Source organism: Berghia stephanieae, chromosome 3 (assembly GCF_034508935.2).
Source record: "Berghia stephanieae isolate SIO BIC M18660-M18661 chromosome 3, UCSD_Bste_1.3, whole genome shotgun sequence".
In the NCBI taxonomy this organism is placed as follows: domain Eukaryota; kingdom Metazoa; phylum Mollusca; class Gastropoda; order Nudibranchia; family Aeolidiidae; genus Berghia; species Berghia stephanieae.
In genome coordinates this window covers 46,875,953-46,899,193 of record NC_088362.1, presented here as the reverse complement: position 1 = coordinate 46,899,193, position 23,241 = coordinate 46,875,953, and the positions used below count along the sequence as shown (strand labels likewise).

The following is a 23,241-nucleotide window of genomic DNA, read 5'->3' as shown; positions in this document are numbered from 1 at the left end:
GATATAAATATTACTGTTGAATTTAGGAGGGAAATTCCATATTCGTCCACTCGTATAGCAATTTGTAAATATACGTTGTTGGTCATTTTCAAGTCTAAGCCAGTCGACCACCGTGGTCCTCACTCACACATCAAAGGTTTTTATGTTCAGCGCTTTTTACTTCAACGTGGTTAAAGTAGGAGTTGACAGATATCATTATTGAAACACAGTCACTGGTCTGCTCATGTGGTGAAGGAGGAGGAAGATACAGAGAGCATATATACTGCAGCAATGCAGAAAATACTCAACCCATTCATAGAGAAGAGATTTGGGCCTCTGCAACTTCTCTACATAAAAAAAACAAAACTTTTCGACCCGCTAGAAGGACTCAAAAAGACGAGTACCTTCATCTTCGAAACAAGACTCTAGATATAAAGGCATATGAGAAGAAGGAGGAGTTGACATCGTAGTTAGTTCTTGTATTAGTGGCATGATCAGCAATCAGAGATCAATAGAGCAATATTTTATGTGTCATGCTCCATTGGTTAGGAGTAGGAGCATTTACTAGCTGGTTGGCTGGGTAGTGAAAGCTTGTGCAATACAAAGCACCAGCTAAGCTTAGATATTTGTCTCACTTTACCTCACCTACAGAACCCATCTCCATCAAAAGGCTCAGAGGGGACTGGATAGTATCGGTCAGTCAAACATTTTCATTGGCTATGGGTACAGGATTTCATTGCTCGGACCAGAATTTTCTTATTGACTGTCAATTTGAAGTTTCCACTTACTGCCATATCAATGATGCTACACAGGGTATTTACTAAAATGCTTGTCGTTATGTTCGAGTTTTTTTTTACTACTTATGATATATTGGAGAGAGAAAACGGGGACTTTGACACTGTCTTGCTATTGAATGTGCCATTATGATTGGACTGCACTCTACTTGGTTTTGTCCTGGTCCTGGCCGAAGTCCTTGGCTGAGAGGGAAACCATCGTGATATAGTTTTGAGAGTGTCATGAAGTAACAGTGATGAATCACAGTTTTCCCAAAGAGAGACAAATTTTAACAGAGACGGCTGTTTTGAAGAAATGAAGTGGGATGAGTTATTTCATTCTTTGTATCCTCTTTAGAGTTCATAAAGTTTGTGCTTAATTTGATACTTTATTATCAGATAACCATCTTTCATAAGTAGATTCCTCACAGTTTTTGAAACAGGTACACAGCTATCCTAAAAGAGAAGAGGAATTTGAAAATAATGTTGCTTTTGGATGATGTTCTGCTTAAGGCAATTTTGGTATTATATTTTTTTATTTAACTATGACTCTTCATTCATTGCCCTATGAACAGGCAAAACAGTTCAATGTTGAAACCAGGTGAATGCCAGGAATGAAAGCAGACATGTACAGCTGTGGATGGATTATTTGCTTACATGTCATACTTCACTCCATGAAGTAGATGACACATCCAAATGACATGCACATGACCTATGTTCAAGACCTGGGAGATTGCAAATTTTAATGACAGATCAATCAATGTATCCTGTCTTCTTTTCTGTATTTATAATTTCTGTCTTTTCTTTCTAATCTTCCGAAAATGAATACCAATGACATTTCTTAACTTTAAATACTTTTTTTTTTTAGATCAGAAAAAAGCAACAATTTGTCAAGGATGTTTTGGGATCCCTTCGGATTGATTATGAAGTAATTGATGTCCTTGACCCCCGAAATGATGAACTGCTGAAATTCATGCATTCCAATAGTATACCAAAGAAGCCAAATCAGAAACCATTACCTCCTCAAATCTTTAATGGTGACGAATACTGCGGTGTAAGTATTTGAATTTGATCTCATCATTATAATGATAGAACTGAAAATGTGAATTGGTTTATGATTATTATTATTGATATTATTACAGTTCACTCCACTTAATCGCATACTCCACTTATTCGCAACACATTTTTGAAAAACTGATTTTTTTTTTATATTATCGCTCCGCTTAATCTCACACCATCTCTGCTTAATCGCTACAACTTGATTGGAGTGACAACCGACAGCCATATTAAATCAATGATACTATTCCTATTCCACACAACTTTTCGGCAGAAGCATTCAATCAATTCTTTACAATGGACAACAATATACCCATCAGCTGTGAACTTCATCTCATGAACTACTGATCTCCGTTCAGCCACACAAAAGACAATGTCTGGATAATGAAGGTGCGAATGAGTCATCAGAATGTGACAAACCACCCCTGACAAACACTGACAAACTTGACATGGTGGACAAACAACGCTGCTAAATTTAAGAAGAGCGCTTGACAGGTGATCTACATTAGCGGTATTGGAGACAAGGGTTTATTATAAACAGTTTGTACACAATAGAAAGCAATCAATGCTTCAGGATTAATGTTCTTACAAACAATAATTTCACATTTTGTCGGTAAAACATGAAAAAGTAAAGAAAACTAAAAAAAAAAAAAAAACAACTAAAAACAAAAATAAAATAAAAATAAGAAACAAACAGTCTAATAAGGCTATGTCTTGAATATGACGGTCCAAAACCCGTAGAAAACTCAGATGGGAAGGTCCTATATGAATTGCACATGAAATCTGGGGCTTAGATGCTATTATTAGCTTCTCCGCTTAATTGACACACTAAGCCGAACTGTCAAGGGTGTGCGATTAAGCGGAGTCGACTATATTTATCATTATCATTATTGTTATCATCATTTATACTTTAATACTCTTTTGGTTGGAATGACACCTATGGCTAATTCTCCTCTAGTATTTTTTACACCTATTATACAGTGGTGATTGTCTGAATGCCCAAGGAGTCGGGAAGCAGGAAAAATGGGCCTTTAGGTGAAGCGATCAATTAGGCGAAATTGGTCAATGTAGCTATAAATAATTACCTTGATAAGAGTATTACCATCGTAGGTATAGGAATCATTGATCATAAGTAATCAGTAATATCCCCTGATTATTTGGACGTCATTCATGGCTGGTCTGAAGGATTTTATTATTTAATTTAATTTAGTTAATTAATTTATTTATTTATTTATTTTGCTTCTATGTTTTGTTTCATCCTTTTTCTGGTTTTGTTTTTTGTTTTGTTTTTGTTTTTTTGCTTTAGTTTTTATTTATGTTCTTATTGTTTATTATTATTATTATATTAAATTTTGAAACAAACATTGGAGGGGGGTGGGGGGGGGGGGAGGGCATAGGTTTTTTTCCTTCCCCCTTTACTTGCTTTTTAAAAAATGTTGTGTATTTCCATTTTTAATGCCGAGATAAAGGTAATTACTGAACGACAATTCTGGATTCTTCTACCAACTGAAAATTTCTTTCCGATTCCTGTGAAATTGGCCAGTCCTATGAACTGTTCTACTTCGGTCAAGATTGTAGCTTTTGTCTCTAAATCATTCATTTGCGTGCCAGCTTCAACATTTTTTCAGACATGGTGTGGTCTTAACAATAATGATGTTTTGCACAAAAGAATTTTACTCTAGACATTTCCCCACACCATTTGATAGGTTAACGTAGTACATGCAGAGAGGGGGGGGGGGGAGGGAGGGAGAGAGAGACTTGAATCAGTTAAATGTGTAAATCTCTTGTACGTAGGATTGTAGCATAAATTAAAGCTTCATGCATACCCTTCGTTCCTTGAAACAAAAACTCTAGCAGGCCTGTTCTTTGCAGGCACCCATGAGATCTCTTTGAAAACTGGACTTTGAATCCTAGCACCGTTGTGCCATTCCATCAGCGCATCTATAGGATATAGATGACCATGCATTCCATGAATCTTTATTCTCACGACTTATTTCTCATTGTCTGGTCAAGCAGTGAGGTATCCGTAATGTTGCGAGTCACCAGCACAGTTTGTTATCACATTTGGTTGACTCGTATGTGTCAAAAATTTATTAGTGTGGGAGGGGCGTTTTCTTTATGTCAAACAAAGCTGTCCTCATTGTGAAATTGTACCGCAGTTTTAGGAGATTTAAAAAAAATTATGAAGTTGTCAGAGAAATTCATTTTTAGAAGCGGGCATTTAGAGTTGTGTTTTACAGAAAAAAAATTCTGCTTTGCCGAGAAAGCAGGCACTTAGGCAAAACGGCCATTAAGGCAATCACTACTGTACTACGACTGCTCAGTTTTTGCTTTCGAGGGGTTCGAGCTCAACAATTTTCTCTATTACATGTCTATTTTGAAGCTGTTTTAAGTTATCAGTTACTTCACCCCCAGAGTTTTGCTCCAACTTGAGATATGTTGAAGAGAGACTTACCGATTCAGTAGATTACCCACTGATCACTTTCCTTCTTTTTCCCAAACTCTGTGTTGGAAATTCCCAGGATTATGATAAGTTTTCCGAGGCAATAGAATGGGAACAACTATACGAGTTTTTGAAATTGGAGAATCCAGATAAAACATCAAAGGCATCAGTCGTCATCACTGGGGTAAGTTATCATGGAAGAATTATACGTAGTTCCATTTTTAAGATCATCACTCAATTTGCAAGTGCATGAGTGTCTTTCTCAAAATATGAGACTGTTCCTAAAGGCCATTACATTATTTATAATATGGAGCGCTGAAAACACAGTTAATAGTATATTTTACAATTTATAAAAACTTGTATACTGATTTTGAGTGATAACTTAGATATGATTTTTAAGTGCTCGTGTTTTTATATTATCAAATCATTTCCTTATTCTTTTCCTTTGCCCTACATAATACTTAATTGACTGTTTTATAACTAGTGACATTTCCTTCCTCTTGGTGTCCATCTCCTGTTTTGAAGATAGTTTTTTTTTTTTTCAATATTAAAATCAGGAAAGCTGTAAATAATTTAATTGCTATGCTGTTGTTTCCGTAGTTTCTCCGGGATATCTTCATATTTTTGGCTTTTCTTGTTGAATCTTATGATTATGACCTTCTGTCACAGCCTCAGATACTGTGCAAAGATGCCAACTTGGGTTTAAACATTTATTTTTTTTTCTCTTTTAAATTGAGATTTGACAATTTAAAGGTTTTTCCTTTACAGGAATATAGAATCTCCTTTTTTTTTCATTTCGATTTGGTGATGGGATATTTGTTAAATGACTCAATTTGACTCTATAAATAGCTTTTATGGCATACTTCTATTCAATTTCATGATGACAAATACTCTTTGGGTTTTTTTGTTGTTGGTTTTTTTATGATAGCTTTATGATGCCAAGAGCTCTATATCTTAAATGAAATAATAGTTAACATAGATTTTTAAAATTAAGAAGAGAGTGAAAATTAGGATATGTAGGTAGTGTAGAGGCTTTGTTTATTTATACATTTTTGTACAAAACATTTGTTATTTTCTTCTTTATGGCCCAACATTATCAATCTCTCTCTCTCTCTCTCTCTCTCTCTCTCTCTCTCTCTCTCTCTCTCTACTTTTCTTTCTTCTCTTCTCTCTTCTTCTCTCTCTTCTCTTCTTTTTCTTTCTCTCTTCTTCTTCTCGTTTTTCTTCTCTTTCTTTCTTTCTCTCTCTCTCTCTTTCTCTTCTCTCATCTTCTCTCTCCCTCTTCTTCTCTCTCTCTCTCTCTTCTCTCTCTTCTCTCTTCTTCTCTTCTCTCTTCTCTCTCTCTTTCTCTTTCTCTTCTTTCTCTCTCTCTCTCTCTCTTCTCTCTCTCTCTCTCTCTCTCTCTCTCTCTCTCTCTCTCTCTCTCTCTCTCTCTCTTCTCTCTCTCTCTCTCTCTCTTCTCTCTCTCTCTTCTCTTCTTCTCTTCTCTCTCTCTCTCTCTCTTTTCTTCTCTCCTCTTTTCTCTCTCTCCTCTCTCTCTCTTCTTCTCTTTCTTTCTCTCTCTCTCTCTCCTCTCTTTCTTCTTCTTTCTTTCCTCTTCTTTCTTTCTCTCTCTCTTTCTCTCTCTCTTCTCTCCTCTCTCTCCTTCTTCTTCTTCTCTCTCTCTCTCTCTTCTCTTTCTCCTTCTCTCTCTCTCTCTCTCTCTCTCTCTCTCTCTCTCTCTCTCTCTTTCTCTCTCTCTCTCTCTCTTTCTCTCTCTAAAAGTTTTTAAAAATATATATTTGAAAAATAAATTTTCTTGAATACTTAATGCAAATGCAAAAGACTTCTGTTGATCTTGATAAGTGTTTTTTATATTTTTTGATTACCTTCTGCAACTTAATCAAAATGTGTAGATGATTCAGTCTTTGTGCCGTACACTTTGAGTAATAGTCACATTTTGGTAAGCCGCTTGTGTGTAATTCCTATCGAAATACATACATACATTATAGGAACATACTTTTTCAACTTCATTTTTACAAACTGAATGAATGATTAATTTATATTTCACGACTCTGCCACTTATTTATACAGGTAACAGAGATTATATATATATATATAATATATATATATATATATATATATATATATATATATATATATATATATATATATATATATATTACAAGCATTTTTTACAAAAAAAAAAAAAAAAGAAAAGAAAAGAAGTAAATGATGAAATGATGAAATTGAGTATTTGTGTTTTACTGCATCTTAATTGTACGAAAGATTTTAAAGCAATTTTTGTTTTTAATATCAGAATAGAAATCTTATATATTAAGGTTGATATATATGTTTGTTGACGGGTCTAAATTTAATGTATCTCTCCAAATGCTTTTGATTTATCAAGATGTGACTATTATTATTGATCACTTTTATTTTTGTAAATTTATTTAAAACACCTCAAATTTTATTTGATATTTCATATTTTATTTGTAATATTTTTGTTACTATGATATTTTCATTTTTATAATTTAATTTTTTAACCTTTTATTTTGAGGAGAAAGTCAGTTGTTGTTTGTGTTTTATTTATTTACCTTTTTTTATTATTCTTTGAATTCAATGGATTCCATTTTTTAAATGGTGGAGGTTTTTTTACACTTATTATCGATTCCATTGCTCTATCATTTTGTCATCATTGTGATTTTTAAATGTAGGAGGAGGAAGGAACAGAAAAACAAGATCAGGTAGTTCAGTTTGCTGTGGCATGGGGTGAAATACAATCCCTCTTCTTATTTTCATTTTCATCACCATCAATATTTTTCATCTTTTTTCACCTCATGTCATAGAGACGAATAGAAAGTATTTATATCTCATATGTACTGGCCGTAGATTACTCATTTTATAGCTGCCTTAAATCCCAACACCCTATATATATATATCGAAAGAGAAAGTAGGTGAAAATTTGAAATGAAGCTTCATTTTAATTCTCTGAGACAAACGATGTGGATATTTCTGACATGAGGAGGTCCTCCATTGTCTACCGAGTAGATACAAAATAATGGGACATGAAATATTAAAAGTGAATATAAGTTTGGAGGCAGATAGAGGTATGTATGTAGGTAAATAGATTTACATATCTATGTATCCTACTATTACTGTTACTGTTACTTAATATTGAATCATAATCTCACCCCAAGGAGTTGTCTCACTTCATATTCATTCACCACCCCCCCCCCCCCCCCCCTATTAATGGATGTATTCCCGTTGTATTCAAACTTACTTAACTCTGAGGAGCAATCTGGTATTGTTCAAATGGACCAGTCAGTCAAAATCTGCTATTTTAAAAATCATAACCGATTCACTTATGATTAATTAAGTTTGATCTCTTTGACTTAACCTTTCACCTCATACATACGCACCATGTCTGTTCTAGAATTGTTCGTGTCACAATGTTTTCAGTGAATATGAAGGCTACTCTCCAGGTTCTACATTAAATCTCTACAGACTTAACTCCTACTTGTATTATTGGGAGAAATGTCCAGAGTTTTGAACTACGGGCAATGGCAACGAGAAATTTTCTGCAAAGATGGAATTTAGAGAAATTTTTAATTTAAATGGTTATTGGATCAGGTGATTAGACATGGATTTGTCCTTATTGACATCAGATTCACATAAAAAAATATGTAGTATACATTTATCTGAGAAAAGACTTTGCAGGTCATTTTTGTCCTGTCCTCCAGTATATGGGAGTATTGAGATCTTGATGAAGAATGAGAAAAAGTAGTCATAGTAGTAGTAGTAGTTTGAAAATAAGTAATACTGTTTCCATTTTTAATTCTTTATAAAGCATTAAGATATCATTTTGATTTACAACTTAACTCATGTCTTACAAAAGTTACACATCATATAATTAAAAGGTCCTGTCAATAATTTTTTAATTTACTCACAAGGAACAGATAGATTATTATTTCATTCATATTATGACTCTTGACTGACAGGTTCTCTCCATAGCAATGAATTGCCAGAATTCCCTACACCTCCATACACCTCCAACTTACTATCAAAATGTTAGCTACCGCTTCGTGTATATGTAAGATTTTGACAAATATAATCACATCGTATAGAAGAAAGATAGAAGAGGTCAATGACGTAATTTATTACAGATGTTAATCACAATTTTGCATTCATGTAGTAAAGTAATAATCAGCAAATGTTATAAAATGTTATGGTTAAGTATTCTTCAAGTCCATTAATAGAGTATTTTTAAAATGAAATCATTGAAATAAAATCAAGTCAGAATATGTCCTTTTGTCTGCTGCTGGACACAACCTGGGGATACTGTGATTTTCTCACATATAAATAGCAGCAACAATGCCAGAATACATTGAATGTGCTGAAGAGGGTATATCTATTGTCCTACTGCAAACCTTGACAGTTGTGCCCGTAAATGAGTGGCATGTTCGTTTTGCCAAAATCAAATTCCAAAATTATTATAAATTAAAAATTAAACAAAGTTCGTGGTATAACAGATGTGTCTTTAATGCAATATAGCTTGAAATATTGAGAGACTTTATCTAGATTGCATAAAACCTTGGCAATTTTATTGCTCCCCTTTACCTTCTATAGGCTATTGTTGTCTTTGCATATAAGACCACCTCTTCTCTATTATTTTGGAAGAGAGATCTGTCCAACCACCCCAATGATATCTGAGCAATTTCAGATATAGATGATCTCAAATAATCAGGCTTACCCACTTCTGTATTACTTATATCAATAAACCAGTCCTTCCTTAGACACACTTTTACTCATGAATGATGCAGTGGTTGGAAAAGTGTTTATTTCTTTAGTTGTTTCTCTATGTCTTAGAAATCATGATATAACATCTGTATTAAGTTATATAATTGGGGTTTTTTTTCCTGGCTTTATTCGAATTGGTGAACATTAAAAACGTTTTGATATTTCAGGACATCATATTATACTATCATTATCTTTTTTGTTTTTATTTCAGTTTTACCCAAGAATTTAAAAAAAATTTATTTATTTATATTATTATTTAGATTGTGATATGTTATATAATATAAATTGTCTATAATATTGAATTATTTCATCAAACAGCCTGAGAACGAAAACAAGGATGAAACTGAGATTGAGGGTGAAAAAGTAGACGAGGTGGATAGCTCCAAAACAGAGAAAAAAGATGCAGAAGAGAAGAAGGATGAAGATGAGAATGAAAAGAAGGACACAGATAAGAAGGACGAGGAGAAAGAAAAGAAAGAAGAAGAAGAGAAAAAGAAAGATGACCCAGCTTCTGCTTTTAAAAACCGATTTAAAAAAGATTATGATGATGACGAGGAAGGTGGTCTAGATTTCTCTGAGTTTGAGGAGAAGAAGGAGGAGGAAAAGAAAGAGGAACAGGAGGAGGAGAAGAAAGATGATCCAGCAGCTGCATTCAAAAATAGATTCAAGAAAGCCTACGATGATGATGATGATGATGAAGGTGGCCTTGACTTCAGTGAATTTGAAGAAAAGAAAGAGGAGGAGAAAAAAGAAGAAAAGAAGGAAGAGGCAGATGAGAAAAAAGATGATCCAGCAGCTGCATTCAAAAATAGATTCAAGAAAGCTTATGACGATGATGATGACGAAGGTGGCCTTGACTTCAGTGAATTTGAAGAAAAGAAAGAGGAGGAGAAAAAAGAAGAAAAGAAGGAAGAGGCAGATGAGAAAAAAGATGATCCAGCAGCTGCATTCAAAAATAGATTCAAGAAAGCTTATGACGATGATGATGACGAAGGTGGCCTTGACTTCAGTGAATTTGAAGAAAAGAAAGAGGAGGGAAAAAAAGAAGAAAAGAAGGAAGAGACAGAGGAGAAGAAAGATGATCCAGCAACTGCATTCAAAAATAGATTCAAGAAAGCTTATGACGATGATGATGACGAAGGTGGCCTTGACTTCAGTGAATTTGAAGAAAAGAAAGAGGAGGAGACGAAAGAAGAAGAAAAGACTGAAGAGTCAGAGGAGAAGACAGTTGAAGAGAAGAAGGAAGAAAAGCAAGAGGAAGAGCCCAAGAAAGATGATCCTGCTTCTGCTTTCAAAAATAGATTTAAGAAGGCATATGATGATGATGATGAGGGGGGTCTCGACTTCAGTGAGTTTGACGATAAAAAGGAGGAAAAAGTAGATGAGCAGAAAGAGGAAGAGAAGAAGGTAGAGGAGCAGAAAGAGGAAGAAAAGAAGGTAGAGGAAAAGACGGAAGAAAAAAAAGATGAGGAGATTGAGCCTAAGAAAGAGGATCCAGCTGCTGCTTTCAAAAATAGGTTTAAGAAAGCTTACGACGATGATGATGAGGAAGGAGGGCTTGATTTCACTGAGTTTGAAGATAAAAAGGAGGGAGAGGAAAGCAAGGAGGAGGCAAAAGAGGAAGAGCAGAAAAAGGATGAGGAGGTTAAGGAGGAGACAAAAGAAGAAGAGGATAAAAAGGAGGCCACCCCTCCTAAAGATGACCCTGCAGCAAGTTTCAAGAATCGATTCAAAAAGGCTTATGATGATGAAGAGTATGAAGGGCTAGATCTGAGTCAGAGTGAGGAAAAAGATAAGGATAAGGTAGAGGGAAACGACTCAAAAAAAGATGATACAGAGGAGGTAAAAGAAAAGAAGGACGAACCCAAAAGTAAAGATGATGAGGAAAAGGAAGAAACTAAACCTGCAGTGGAGGAGAAAGAGAATAAAGTAGAGGAAGAAGCAGGAAAAGAGACTGCTGTTGACGATTCAAAGATTAAGGAAGAAGAAAAAGAGGCTGAGGCAAAGAAAGATGATCAAGCTGAATCTTTTAAGAATCGGTTTAAGAAACCCTATGATGATGACGAAGAAGGATTGGACTTGGGAGACGGGCAAGATGGCACTGGTAAAAAGGACGAAGTCAAAGAGGAGCCAAAGCTGGAGGAAGTAAAAGAGGACAAGGAAGAAGAAAAGAAAGAAGACTCAGCTGCATCATTCAGGAACAGATTTAAGAAAGCTTATGATGAAGATGAAGAGATTTCTGGAGAAAGTGAGAAAGCAACAGAAGTCAAAAGAGAGGAGGAAGTCCCCACGCCTGAAGAGCCAAAAGTGGAAGAAGAGACAAAGCCGGTGGAAATGACAGAGGAGGAGGAGCGGGAAGCTAGGAGAAGGCGGAGAAGGGAAGAGAGGGAGAAGATGGAAAATACCGAAGAGGAGGAAGAGAGAGAGGCCAGGAGACGGCGTCGAAGAGAAGAGAGGGCAGCAAACACAGAGGGAGACGATCGGGCAGCTAGAAGAGCCAGGAGACAGCGTGGTGGAGATGATTAAATGATGGAGACAGGTAAAGAACCAGGAATGAGTTTGTTGCCCAGAATAGTGCATGAAAGAAAGAGCTTTGGGAAGATGCCTGAATTGAGTGGAATTCAAGTTTGCAGCACCCCCATCCCCTCCCCGATATTTGGTTTGATAATTAAAGTATGGAACAAAAATGAATTGCAAAAGAACAAAATATGGGATATTCTTTTGATTTATTTTGATGCCAGTACACTCATTTTTGTTCAATACTTAACAGTCAACAGCTTCCGTCAGATTAGTACTTATGTTAACACCATTTGAAGGCATGAGAACCTTAATAGCTGAATAATGCCCAGATACTGATTTTAACCATTTGAAATGATTTGTAATGAGAATGTTTTATTCCATGGTCAAGTTTGTTTTTTCTGAGATGGCTTTTACTGATTGCAATATTGCTTTCCTTTTTTATTATTATTATTATTATTATTATAATTATTATTATTATTATTATTATTATTATTATTATTATTATTATTATTATTATTATTATTATATTATTATTATTTATTATTATTATTATTATTATTATTATTATTTGAATTCCCCATTTTCTAAACATAGCATTTTTTTCAGAGGCAAGCATGGTGTGGCTCACAAGAAAAATAGAAAAAAATATACTTCTGGCTGAATTGATTTTGTTTTAACTTTTTGCTTTTGTTTCTTATAACAGAATGATTTTAATTTCAGATTGACCTCCCTTTTGTATAACCAGTCAGATGTGTTCCAGTAATACTATGTACTAATACTAATACTTCAGTTTGTCTTCTATTATTATAAGTTGTAGTAGTGGTAGTAGTTTTAGTTGTAGCAGTATTACCATTGGCTTTTTTGTTGTTATTATTATTATTATTATTATTATTATTATTATTATTATTATTATTATTATTATTATTATTAAACTGGAAAGTCCCATTTTCTTTCTTCTCATTATCTATCGGTCCGCACGGACAGGATAAAAATGAATCTGAGGCCTGAGTGAGACCCAGTGTTTGTGAGGTAGACTGTGTTGAATATAATGCATATTACTGATATTTATGTTGTTGTTATTGATTGTTACATATCATTATTGCCACTATGCTCAATTGGAAAACCACTTGTCAATGTTCTCACGGGTATCAACTTCATACTTAAGATCATGCCCATCCAGTCTGCTTACCTAGATATTGTGGGTGTGCCCGTTAACATTGTTATGTTTTTCAAGGGGGGGGGGGGGGGGGGTTCTTTTGGAAGGAGGGGGTGTTTGAAATGGACTGCCTGGGCAGCTTTTGAAGTGTCTAAGTTTCAAATGAATGTTTATCACTCCTATTAATTATGATTTTGAGAAATACAGCTGTAGTAGAACTGTTTAAAAAAAGAAAATGTAAGGTTATGGAATGATAGTAGTGAATATTAATTCAGAAAAATGAGTGGAGCAGGCACTTTTGTTGCTAATAACAGGAAATGAAGTGAGGAGAAAAGTTCCAGAAAAGAATAGAGAATAAAAAATGAGTTGATAAGCTTTAAAAAGATCATCTCTGTTTTAAGTCAATTGTGTTCATGAAAATTTGTCATAAGCTATACCACATGAACCACATCCTTATATTGTCAATAAATTGTGTTACATGCATGTTGTGCCAAAGACTAGAAGTAGAAGCAATAAATACAAATTATATACAAGTTGTCGCATTTTGTGTGTGTATATGTGTTGTTGTGCTAAGATTGGATCGGTGCTTCAGGGATGGTAATTTTGTTTCTTTATTTTCAGGGAAATTTGATATAAATCTAAAGATGATTCGATGCACTTAACATCCTGGAGCTAGTGGGATGTGATTGTATTCTTGTATTATTTTTTTTTCAAAATCTTATTTTACTTTTTTTTATTTTTTTAATATTGGAGATAAGCAGAGTTTTGATTGTTTTTTTGTTGTTTTTTTTTTTTTTGTTTTTTAAAAAATAAAATTAGATTTATATAACTATTTTTTGCCCGCTTTATACTTTCATTGTCTTTATTTTTGTCACCCTTTGCATGTTAAATGTCCACTGTTATTGACTGCGCTACCTGTATGACACTGCCTTTTTTTTTGTGTGTGTGCTTTTGAAATTCAATATTTCACATTACAACAGGTCTAGATCATTTTATTTTAGTCTTATCCATGACACACTGATTTAGTATCGTCATTTGAATAGGCCTTATTAGTAAGTTCAACAGAAATATGTTGAAATATGAATATTGAAAATCAATCAATGTTTTTTTATTGTTGGCTTAGTTAGTAGTAGAACAATTTCAACACAATTGTACATTTGTTCTTTAGTAGAAGTAGAGTGGTATAATTTTTAATAATCAAGTCATGACACTAAATGTCTACATGCATAAAGTAGCATTTTCCTTTCTTTTTGTTTTTTTCAATGTTGTTTTTCTTTGGTTGAGTGTAATGATTTTGGTTTTGTTTTGGATATCTTTTTTTTTCTTTGTTTAGGGGGTAGTAGAATTTTTTTTTTTTTAAAGATACTGTGGCTCAGCAGTACAGCCTTTGCTTTGTACCTGGAATGTACCGAGTTTGATCACCCGCCGCTGCACTGTGTGGCCCTAGCTCAATTTTCGGGGCTGCACGGCAGCTAACACCTGGGTTATTCCAGTCTTCCCTAGGAATAAACCCTAGAGAGAAATTTCCCCAATGGGATGAATAAAGGGAATTTTATTTATTTATTTATTTATTTATTTATTTATTTTAATTTTTAAGGGATCTATCATTTTAAGGCTTGACAAAAGGATGAAATCTAGGAGTGAAACAAATGTCTACATGCTTAAAGTAGCATTTTCTTTTCTTTTTTTTTTGTTTCAATGTTGTTTTTCTTTGGTTGGGTGTAATGATTTTTAATTTGGTTTTGTTTTTGATATCTTTTTTTTTTTTTTTCTTTGTTTATAGGGGACGGGGATAATAGAATTGTTTGGGGTTTTTTTTTAAAAAGATACTGTGGTACTAATATAAATAAAAGAAATAATTATGTTTTGAAATCATGCTCAGTCTGCCGGCTTACATCTTCAAAATATGATGATATTTTTGCAAATCAAGACTTGATATCTTAATAGAAGAAATGTCTTGCAAATCAAGACTTGATATCTTAATAGAAGAAATGTCAGATTTTGTTCATTTTGTAATGAATATTAATATTAATTACTTTTAATATTGAATATTAATTTACACTCTACATTATTTCATGTTTAGTATTGTATCGTAAGATAAATAGCATATAAGAAAAGGTAACCTGAGATATTCTTGTTTGATCCATGTAACATTTATATGTGTTAAATAGATAAAACTTGGTGTTATCAATGATAGTACACAGCCTTGAGAAATGTCAGTCTTGAATCACATTTCTAGGAATGAAAGTCATTATGCATTCTTAAAGAGCATCAAAATGTCAAATTGTTGATGACACATGTCTCCTTATTTTATTTCAGAACCCAAACTCTTACCTTCAAAGTCTTGGCGAATCTTAACGGTGAGTCAAGTCAAGGTCTTTATTTTTATCAATAAGTCAAATCTTAAATGTCTTAGGTTCGGAACCTCTTTTAAAAAAAAAATTAATGTTCACTTTTATTTTTAAAGGTAAATTAAAGTTTACTTTTATTTTAAAAAATTAAATTTGGGAAACATCTTGGAATACTTGTGAAAGTCGCATGTGATGAAAAGAGCTTGCATTTGTATGATCAAACTTGTCAGATTATCAAAAGTTATTTTGTTTTCTTTTTTCACTCATAATTTACAGTGAAACCTGCTTAAAGTCAGCTTCTGCTTAAAGTCAACACCTCTAGTTCTTTATCAAAGTGTGCTCTATTGGTGATGGATAGAGTCAACCAAACTTTCTTGTTCGATGGTGTTGACTTATCAGTATTCCATTGTATATTGTCTAATCTTTCCTTTGACAAAAAAAAAAAAAAAAAAATTTTTTTCATTTAAAAAAAGATTTACCAACATAAATGTTTTTCTTTCTTTTCTTTTTTTTTTCTTTTTCTTTTATCAGGCTGAATGGAACCTGCTCGATGTATCCCTGGTGTTCAACATCAAATAGAAGTGGGAAGCAAACTAAAGCTCTTGTGATCATTGCAACTTTATAGATTTATATTTCGATGTTTTGTAAATATGTCCAGAGAAACTGTTGAGCTTAAGCAAATTAAAATGTTATTTATGTTCCATAGAAAAATACGATTTTTACTGTCGATATGTGACAAAGAAGTAATACGCATAGCTGTTTTTACATTATTATTATGATTAATTTATTTTGATACATTGATTTGCTGCGGTAAAAATTTCAGTATTGTGCTGATTGATCTGATATCAATATAGTGGTGATATTCTATATTATACATTTATTGGTTATGCCCTTCAACTCTACAACCACTTTTTCCTAGCTTGAGAAGTTGTAAATCCAACGCTTAATGTTTGCTATCATAGTAAGTATGATTACTTCTGTCTTTGCTTAAATGTATATTCAAGATCTAAACAGTTATATTTTTTTTAAGCTGCTTAAAGAACATTATGGTCATGAAAAAAATATTGGTATGACTTTTTAAATTGCTTCCTTTACATCATTCAGGATTTTACTAATTCCAAAATTAAAAGAAATATGAAGATTTCATCAAAATCATTTATTTTTTAAATAGACTCCTGTCTTTACATGTATAGCGATTCATGGATATTTAGACTTTTTTTATTTTACGTTTTGACACACCTCCATTATTCCGTCTACTTTAATGCTGATAGGAGCCACTTGGAGGAAGCGCTGCGTCACGTGATCACTTTTTAGCGTTGCTTTAGCGTTGATCACTGGAGCCCACCAACTTCAATTTGATTTAAATTCTATATTATTATTATTCTATATTTTCAAACGGAATTGTGTTCAATTTATATGTTGTGAATTCATTCATCTGGATAGTGTATATATTCGTAAAACTTGTGCAATTTTAAACAATAGTTTAACACCTATTTATCGCCTGCCATCTCGGTCCCTTTGTTTACAAACAATGAACGCCATTTTTGGTTCCGAGTCAGTGATGGAGAAAGAAACAATCGAGAGTAGCCGAGCGGACGATAAGAAAGGGAAAGGAGGTGGTGAAGTGAAAGACGGGGCGAGCGAGAAGGAATGTTGTTGGAAAGGAAGTGTAAGAGGTGTGAAGGGGAAAGGTAAAGGAAAGAAAACGGAGGGGAGCAGTTACGGTGCTGGTAGTAGTAGCGTTGGTAGCAGTGAACTGGACTTTAATGAAATAAAACAGCAACTCAGTGTGTTGATGGGATTGGTGCCAGTGGTGAGCCAAATGAAGGAGGCCTTTGACCGTTTTAATGAAATGGAGGAGGAAGATGCTAATGTCAATATTGGCCTTTCGCGGCCAATATGTAATGATGACATTGAGTCTGATCTTTCGCGATCAGGCAGTAAAGATGTAAGTAATGCTGACCTTTCGCGGTCAGGCAGTAAAGATGTAGAATGTAATGCTGACCTTTCGCGGTCAGTTGATATGGTGCCAGGCAGTAGTAGAGATGCAGGGATGATGGAGCAGGCATTCTCATATTTCGAGAATGTGGTAGGCAGGACAGAAGTGAAAGGGAAGGTGCTGGCAGAGAATGTTTCAACTGGTGTTACACAGGTTTTATGTGACGGTCTGCCCAAGGATATGATTACTGCTCTCTCTGAAAAATATCCAGTGCCAACAAATTGGTGAAGGAGGCCTTTGACCGTTTTAATGAAATGGAGGAGGAAGATGCTAATGTCAATATTGGCCTTTCGCGGCCAATATGTAATGATGACATTGAGTCTGATCTTTCGCGATCAGGCAGTAAAGATGTAAGTAATGCTGACCTTTCGCGGTCAGGCAGTAAAGATGTAGAATGTAATGCTGACCTTTCGCGGTCAGTTGATATGGTGCCAGGCAGTAGTAGAGATGCAGGGATGATGGAGCAGGCATTCTCATATTTCGAGAATGTGGTAGGCAGGACAGAAGTGAAAGGGAAGGTGCTGGCAGAGAATGTTTCAACTGGTGTTACACAGGTTTTATGTGACGGTCTGCCCAAGGATACGATTACTGCTCTCTCTGAAAAATATCCAGTGCCAGCAAATTGCTCTAGACTAGAGGTTGTCCAATGCAATGAGGAGGTTTTTAAACAGATATCCCCTGCCTCTAGAATGAGGGACGCATCCTTGCAGAAAGTGCAGGTATCGCTTATGAAAGGCATTACTGCTGTTTGCAGGGCTATGGAGATGGTGAAAGGAGATAACAAAGAAGTACTGGAAAATATTTCGGATGGAGTCGCTTTGCTCACCAATGCCTCTCATAGTTTGGATATTTATAGAAGACAGTCACTTCGCGGTGAAATTAGAGATGACCTCAACGCTCTCTGTACCGCTTCCTATCCTGTTAGTGACAAGTTATTTGGGAGCAACATTAAAGATAAGATTAAAGACATGAACGATTCTATTCGAGTGGCAAAAACCACAAGGAGATTTTCCCCGTACCCGTCCCATGGCCAGAAAAGGTTTCCTTTTTTTTAGGCAAAGGTCAACCATGGAAAGGTCAAGGAGGGGGGACAAACACCTTTCGGGGGAATACAAGGACATGGAACAACCACAAACAACACCACAAGCAACACACATTCAAAAGGAGGAATTAAAGGATAAGGTAACCCATTTGCATGGGGGCAGAACTAAATTATTTATATCTACTTGGAAAATGTATACCTCTGATCCTTTTATTATTCAATGTATTTCTGGATGTGCAATTGATTTTTTGTCCCCTCCTGTTCAAATGAAACCAGCTCATACTATCCAATTTAAACAGGATGAAAAGTTAGCTTTACAGGAGATGATAATACAATATGAAAGGGATGGTGTTATCCAGAAATGTACACCGGAGGAGGGTGATTTTGTTAATAATGTTTTCCTTAGGGAGAAACGTGCTATACCCGGTGAGCAGAGGAAAAAGTATCGAATGATATTAAATGTAAAACATCTCAACTCCTTTGTGCGTTATCGCCATTTTAAGTATATAACTTTGATAGATATATTAAAGTTTCAGTTCAATCTTTTATTGAATTAGAATGGTGGAAGTCTGAAGGCGTCCACAGTAAGAAACGATTACATATAGATAACCCTTCTTTTGTGATGAGAACTGATGCTTCAGGTCATGGCTATGGAGCAATTATGAATGATGTTGCCACACAGGGTATGTGGACGGAAGAAGAGCAGATGGATCACATCAACGTTCTAGAAATAAAAGCAGTTTATTTAGGACTTCAATCTTTGTGCAAAGATATTTCCAATTGTCACATTCGGGTAGAAGTAGATAATATGACAGCTGTTTCTTACATTAATAACATGGGGGGAACCCATTCAGTTAAATGCAATGACATCACACGAGAGTTAATTTTATGGTGCAAAACCAGGGGAATATGGATTTCAGCATGTCATATTCCCGGAGTGGAAAATACCATTGCTGATGATTATAGTAGAAAATTATCTATTCATACTGAGTGGTCGCTTAATCGAACAGAGTTCAATAAGCTTTGTGATCATTTTGGAAATCCAGAAATTGATCTTTTTGCTTCTAGAACCAATTTTCTTATTCCCAAATATATGTCGTTATATCCTGACCCATCTGCCTGTGCCATTAATGCCTTTTATCATTTATGGGCTGGATTTGTGTATTTATTCCCTCCATTCAATATGATCCCCAGGGCTCTACAAAAGATACAACAAGACAAAGTATCGCGAGCGTTGGTGATAGCACCAATTTGGCAAACACAGACTTGGTTCCCCAAACTTATGACTATGCTGATAGCGCCCCCGGTCCATCTAAAAGCCTCAAAACACCTATTGACATTGGCATCAGACAGGGCAGCTGTGCACCCTTTGTATCCAAAACTAAAGTTGATGGCTTGTCTCTTATCAGGGCAAAAATCCGGAAACAAGGAGTTTCCAAGCACGCCTTAAAAATAATTATGAAAAGTTGGCGTCGCAACACCCAAAACAGTACAATAGTTACTTACTGAAATTTATCCAGATTTGTGATGCTGATGGGGTGGACCCTATGAGTAAAAATGTTCAGACTACTATAGCTTTTTTGACAATATTATTTCAATCTGGATTGGGATACAGTGCCATCAATACAGCGAGGTCAGCAGTGTCAACATTGAACGAGACCGGTTCAGATCCGCTAGTGTGTAGATTTATGAAAGGTGTATTTCATTCTCGACCCACTCGTGCCCGTTACACTACTGTTTGGGACATATCTACTGTGTTAAATTATTTAAGATCACTTTCCCCTGCTCGTGATCTTAACCTTTTTATGTTAGGAGCCAAACTTCTTATGCTATGTGCTCTTGTTACGGGACATAGGTGCCAATCATTTCATGCCATGACTATTGAATCATCTTGTTTATCTATTCATGATAGCAAAGCTATATTCCATATTAGTAAATTGCTTAAACATAACTCACCTTCTAATCCTCAAACAATTATTACACTCCATGCATTTAATGAGGACAGGCGGATTTGTGTTATGACATATCTACGAGCATACTTGAAACGGACTAGACCACTTCGATCTTCTAATAAATTGTTTATTAGCACCCTTAGCCCTCACTTAGGAGTCTCCAAGGATACACTGTCACGTTGGATTAGACTTATCCTAACCAAGTCAGGAGTGGATACTAACATATTTAAAGCACACAGCACACGATCAGCATCTTGTTCTTCAGCAGCTAAGGGTGTAGATATATGGCATGTACTTAATACGGCAGGATGGAAAAGGGAGTCTACCTTTGCTCGATTCTATAAAAAGCCCATTGAATCTCATTCGGAATCTTTTGCAAATTCAGTACTATCCTCAAAACCTGCCCTGCTTTGAAATCTCCAAGTGGCTCCTATCAGCATTAAAGTAGACGGAATAATTAAAAAATTATACGAGTCTTACCTTGGGAAGACGAAGTATGATGATAATTATTCCGTCTCTTAATGCTGAAGGAGTCAATTGCCCTTCCCTCCCTTGCCCTTACTATTAATATGATTATAATTCTATATTGAGTATTATTGTTGTTTTTCGGTGAAATTGTGCTATATATTACACATGTGTAACCTATCGCGGGATAAGTTCATAGAGTACTTAGTTTAGTTGTGTATTATCATTACTACACACTTGTTGTGGGCAGCTTTTTCGGAGTTAAATAGTGATCACGTGACGCAGCGCTTCCTCCAATTGACTCCTTCAGCATTAAGAGACGGAATAATTATCATCATACTTCGTCTTCCCAAGGTAAGACTCGTATAATTTTTTAATTAAAACGAACAAAATGTTTGATGTACAAATTATGACCTAAAAAATCCCCCCAAAATATCCTGGAATCTAAATGAGATTATTATTGTAATTGAGTTGCTTTTTTATTTCCTCTCTATTTATTACTTACCTTGCTTGCTACCTTAGCCCTTGACATAATTGTTTTTAAGTATTTAGTTTATGTTTCTAATGTCTCATGTTATAAGCCATGTTCGTGTTCATTGTGGCTGCTTTGCTGAATGTCCAGATTGTTTATAAATCTCGTTTAGCCCTGTACATACTGAGTTTGATTCCACTCTAACCGTCTCTACTGAGATAGGAAACAGCGATGCACCTGTGGGCTTCAACTTCAAGCAATACCAATTGCTTTCTTTGTGGTATTGGATAGGTTTGCATTTATAACAACATAAGTGATGGTGAAAACTACAATTGGAAAGAAATTCTGTTACTTTGTCTAAGGGTTAGGTTACTGCCTGACATTGGCAACATGATTTTCGACCAAATTTTCGACACCCTTGATACCCCCTTGGGAAATAGAAAGATTCAACAGTGCCGTAGTCAAGCAGACGTCACACTCAAATTGAAAGTGGCAGTAACTTTAGAGAGCAACAATCGATCAACTTTTTCATCAACAACGAAAAAGAGTTACAACAGAGCTCGTCTTCTTTCTTTATATCCTTTTTCTTCTTCTTTATTATTATTATTATTATTATGATGATGTCCCACCAGAAAGGTCCATGAGATTTCTGCTCTGCAATTTCAGAGCTTTCTTTATGGTGCCCAAGTTTTCACTGCTGATATTGTCGTTCTATGTTTTTGTTTCCGATTTGCTTTGTTAAAAGTTGAGTGCAATTGTTTAGCAGAGAGAAAAGCTTCTAATCATTTTTTTCAATTCCTGATTGGCTGGTTGTTTTCTGTCCCGGTATCCTGTTATATCGTTTGTTTTGAGCTTTGATTTATTCTTTGATAAAGTCCCAAACACTGATCAGGACTAGTTGAGACTTTGGAAGTAGGAGTTGTATATTGTAAATCAGTTAACGATTCCATTCCCTCTTGAGCTAAAAATAGATGTATCTGTTTTGATTATGTTTAGTCTATACCACAATTTGTTTTTTGTTTTGTTCTTTGTTGTTTTGTGGGTTTTTTTGCCCTATCGTGCTTGATACAAATAGACATTTTTATTGTAGAAAGACACAGACCACCAATACCATCATTATCATGCACTTAACAGCAAGTCTTTTTTAGGGTAGTATTATCTTCCATTGCACCCTGTCTCAGTTGCCATCTTTTCACATCAGTAGGATAGTATGTAATTGTCCACCTCATACATAATTGTTTCTAAGTATTCATTCACTGCATAAAAGTGCATGTTTTAAATGTGTAGTTGAATGTTTTTTGTGCGATCAGATACGAAGGAAAAAACTCAATGTATGGCGTGTAAATTTATTTTGTTCTGTGTTTGCTTTTGTTTAGTTGTTTTGTTTTTTTTCAATTTGGATATTTATTTTGATCTTTGAGATATTGATTGTGTGATATGAGTTTTGCTGTGTTAAAATATATGTTGGTATTTCTCGGTATTCCATACTTAAATATTGAATTGATTATTCACTAGGGCTGCAGTGCAGTGGAAAAATGAATCAAATTTGAATATAAGTTGTTTTCCTATTTTGTCCTGCGCTTGCCATGAGCCTTTAACAAACAATATTCCCAATTTTAATTATATAATTGAATATCATGATGTTACTTTTGCCAATTTTATTATATTTGTAATGCTGCTTCAAGATTTTGAATCAAAGCGTTTTTATTCTTATTATCATTATTATTATAAAAAACATCAATATGACTCATTCAAAATCAGTTATTTTCATAAAGTAGAGGACTTTAGGGTTTTGTTTATTTTTCAAAGCAACTAAGTAGTTCAGTTACATATCTTAATTTTACATTTATTTTTAATCTTGATTTCCCACACTGGGGTTGTGATCACCTAATTTATTTTCATTTGATTATCAGATTTTTAAAAACATATCCTTTCTTTCATAAAACGGCCAATTGTCTTAGATCTAATTCTTAATGATAATATATTATGGACTCTTTTATGTTTATTTATATTCGATTTATCAACCATTGATAACATATCATATCTTTTGAGTTGTTCACCAATTTGGAGGAGGCATAACTTGGGATAATTTACTTAAATCCTGGTCATTCATTTGGTTACGTTAACTTTGATTTTGGTTGTGAAATAAATGACATGACTTTACCTTATTTCTATGTGTTTGAGTTTGAGTCATTCACTCGGCTTAGGACATAATAGCACAGAAAAATCTAGTAATATATTAATATCCGAGAAT

At 34.6% G+C, this 23,241-nt stretch overlaps 1 protein-coding gene across 2 annotated transcripts in view; it reads left to right on the top strand.

The window, feature by feature from the left end:
* Positions 1-23,155, top strand: part of LOC144967862 (uncharacterized) — a 23,512-nt gene extending 357 nt beyond the window's left edge. Inside the window, exons 2-7 of one of the 2 annotated variants that reach the window (XM_078905590.1) lie at positions 1,621-1,806; positions 4,331-4,435; positions 6,948-6,977; positions 9,349-11,569; positions 15,026-15,066; positions 15,589-23,155. In XM_078905590.1, the coding sequence (XP_078761716.1) occupies positions 1,621-1,806; positions 4,331-4,435; positions 6,948-6,977; positions 9,349-11,556 (2,529 nt within the window). In that variant the 3' untranslated portion in view covers positions 11,557-11,569; positions 15,026-15,066; positions 15,589-23,155. The remainder of the gene's footprint in view (positions 1-1,620; positions 1,807-4,330; positions 4,436-6,947; positions 6,978-9,348; positions 11,570-15,025; positions 15,067-15,588) is intronic. The other variant, XM_078905591.1, reaches the window with a different exon arrangement.
* The last annotated feature ends 86 nt before the right edge of the window (positions 23,156-23,241 follow it).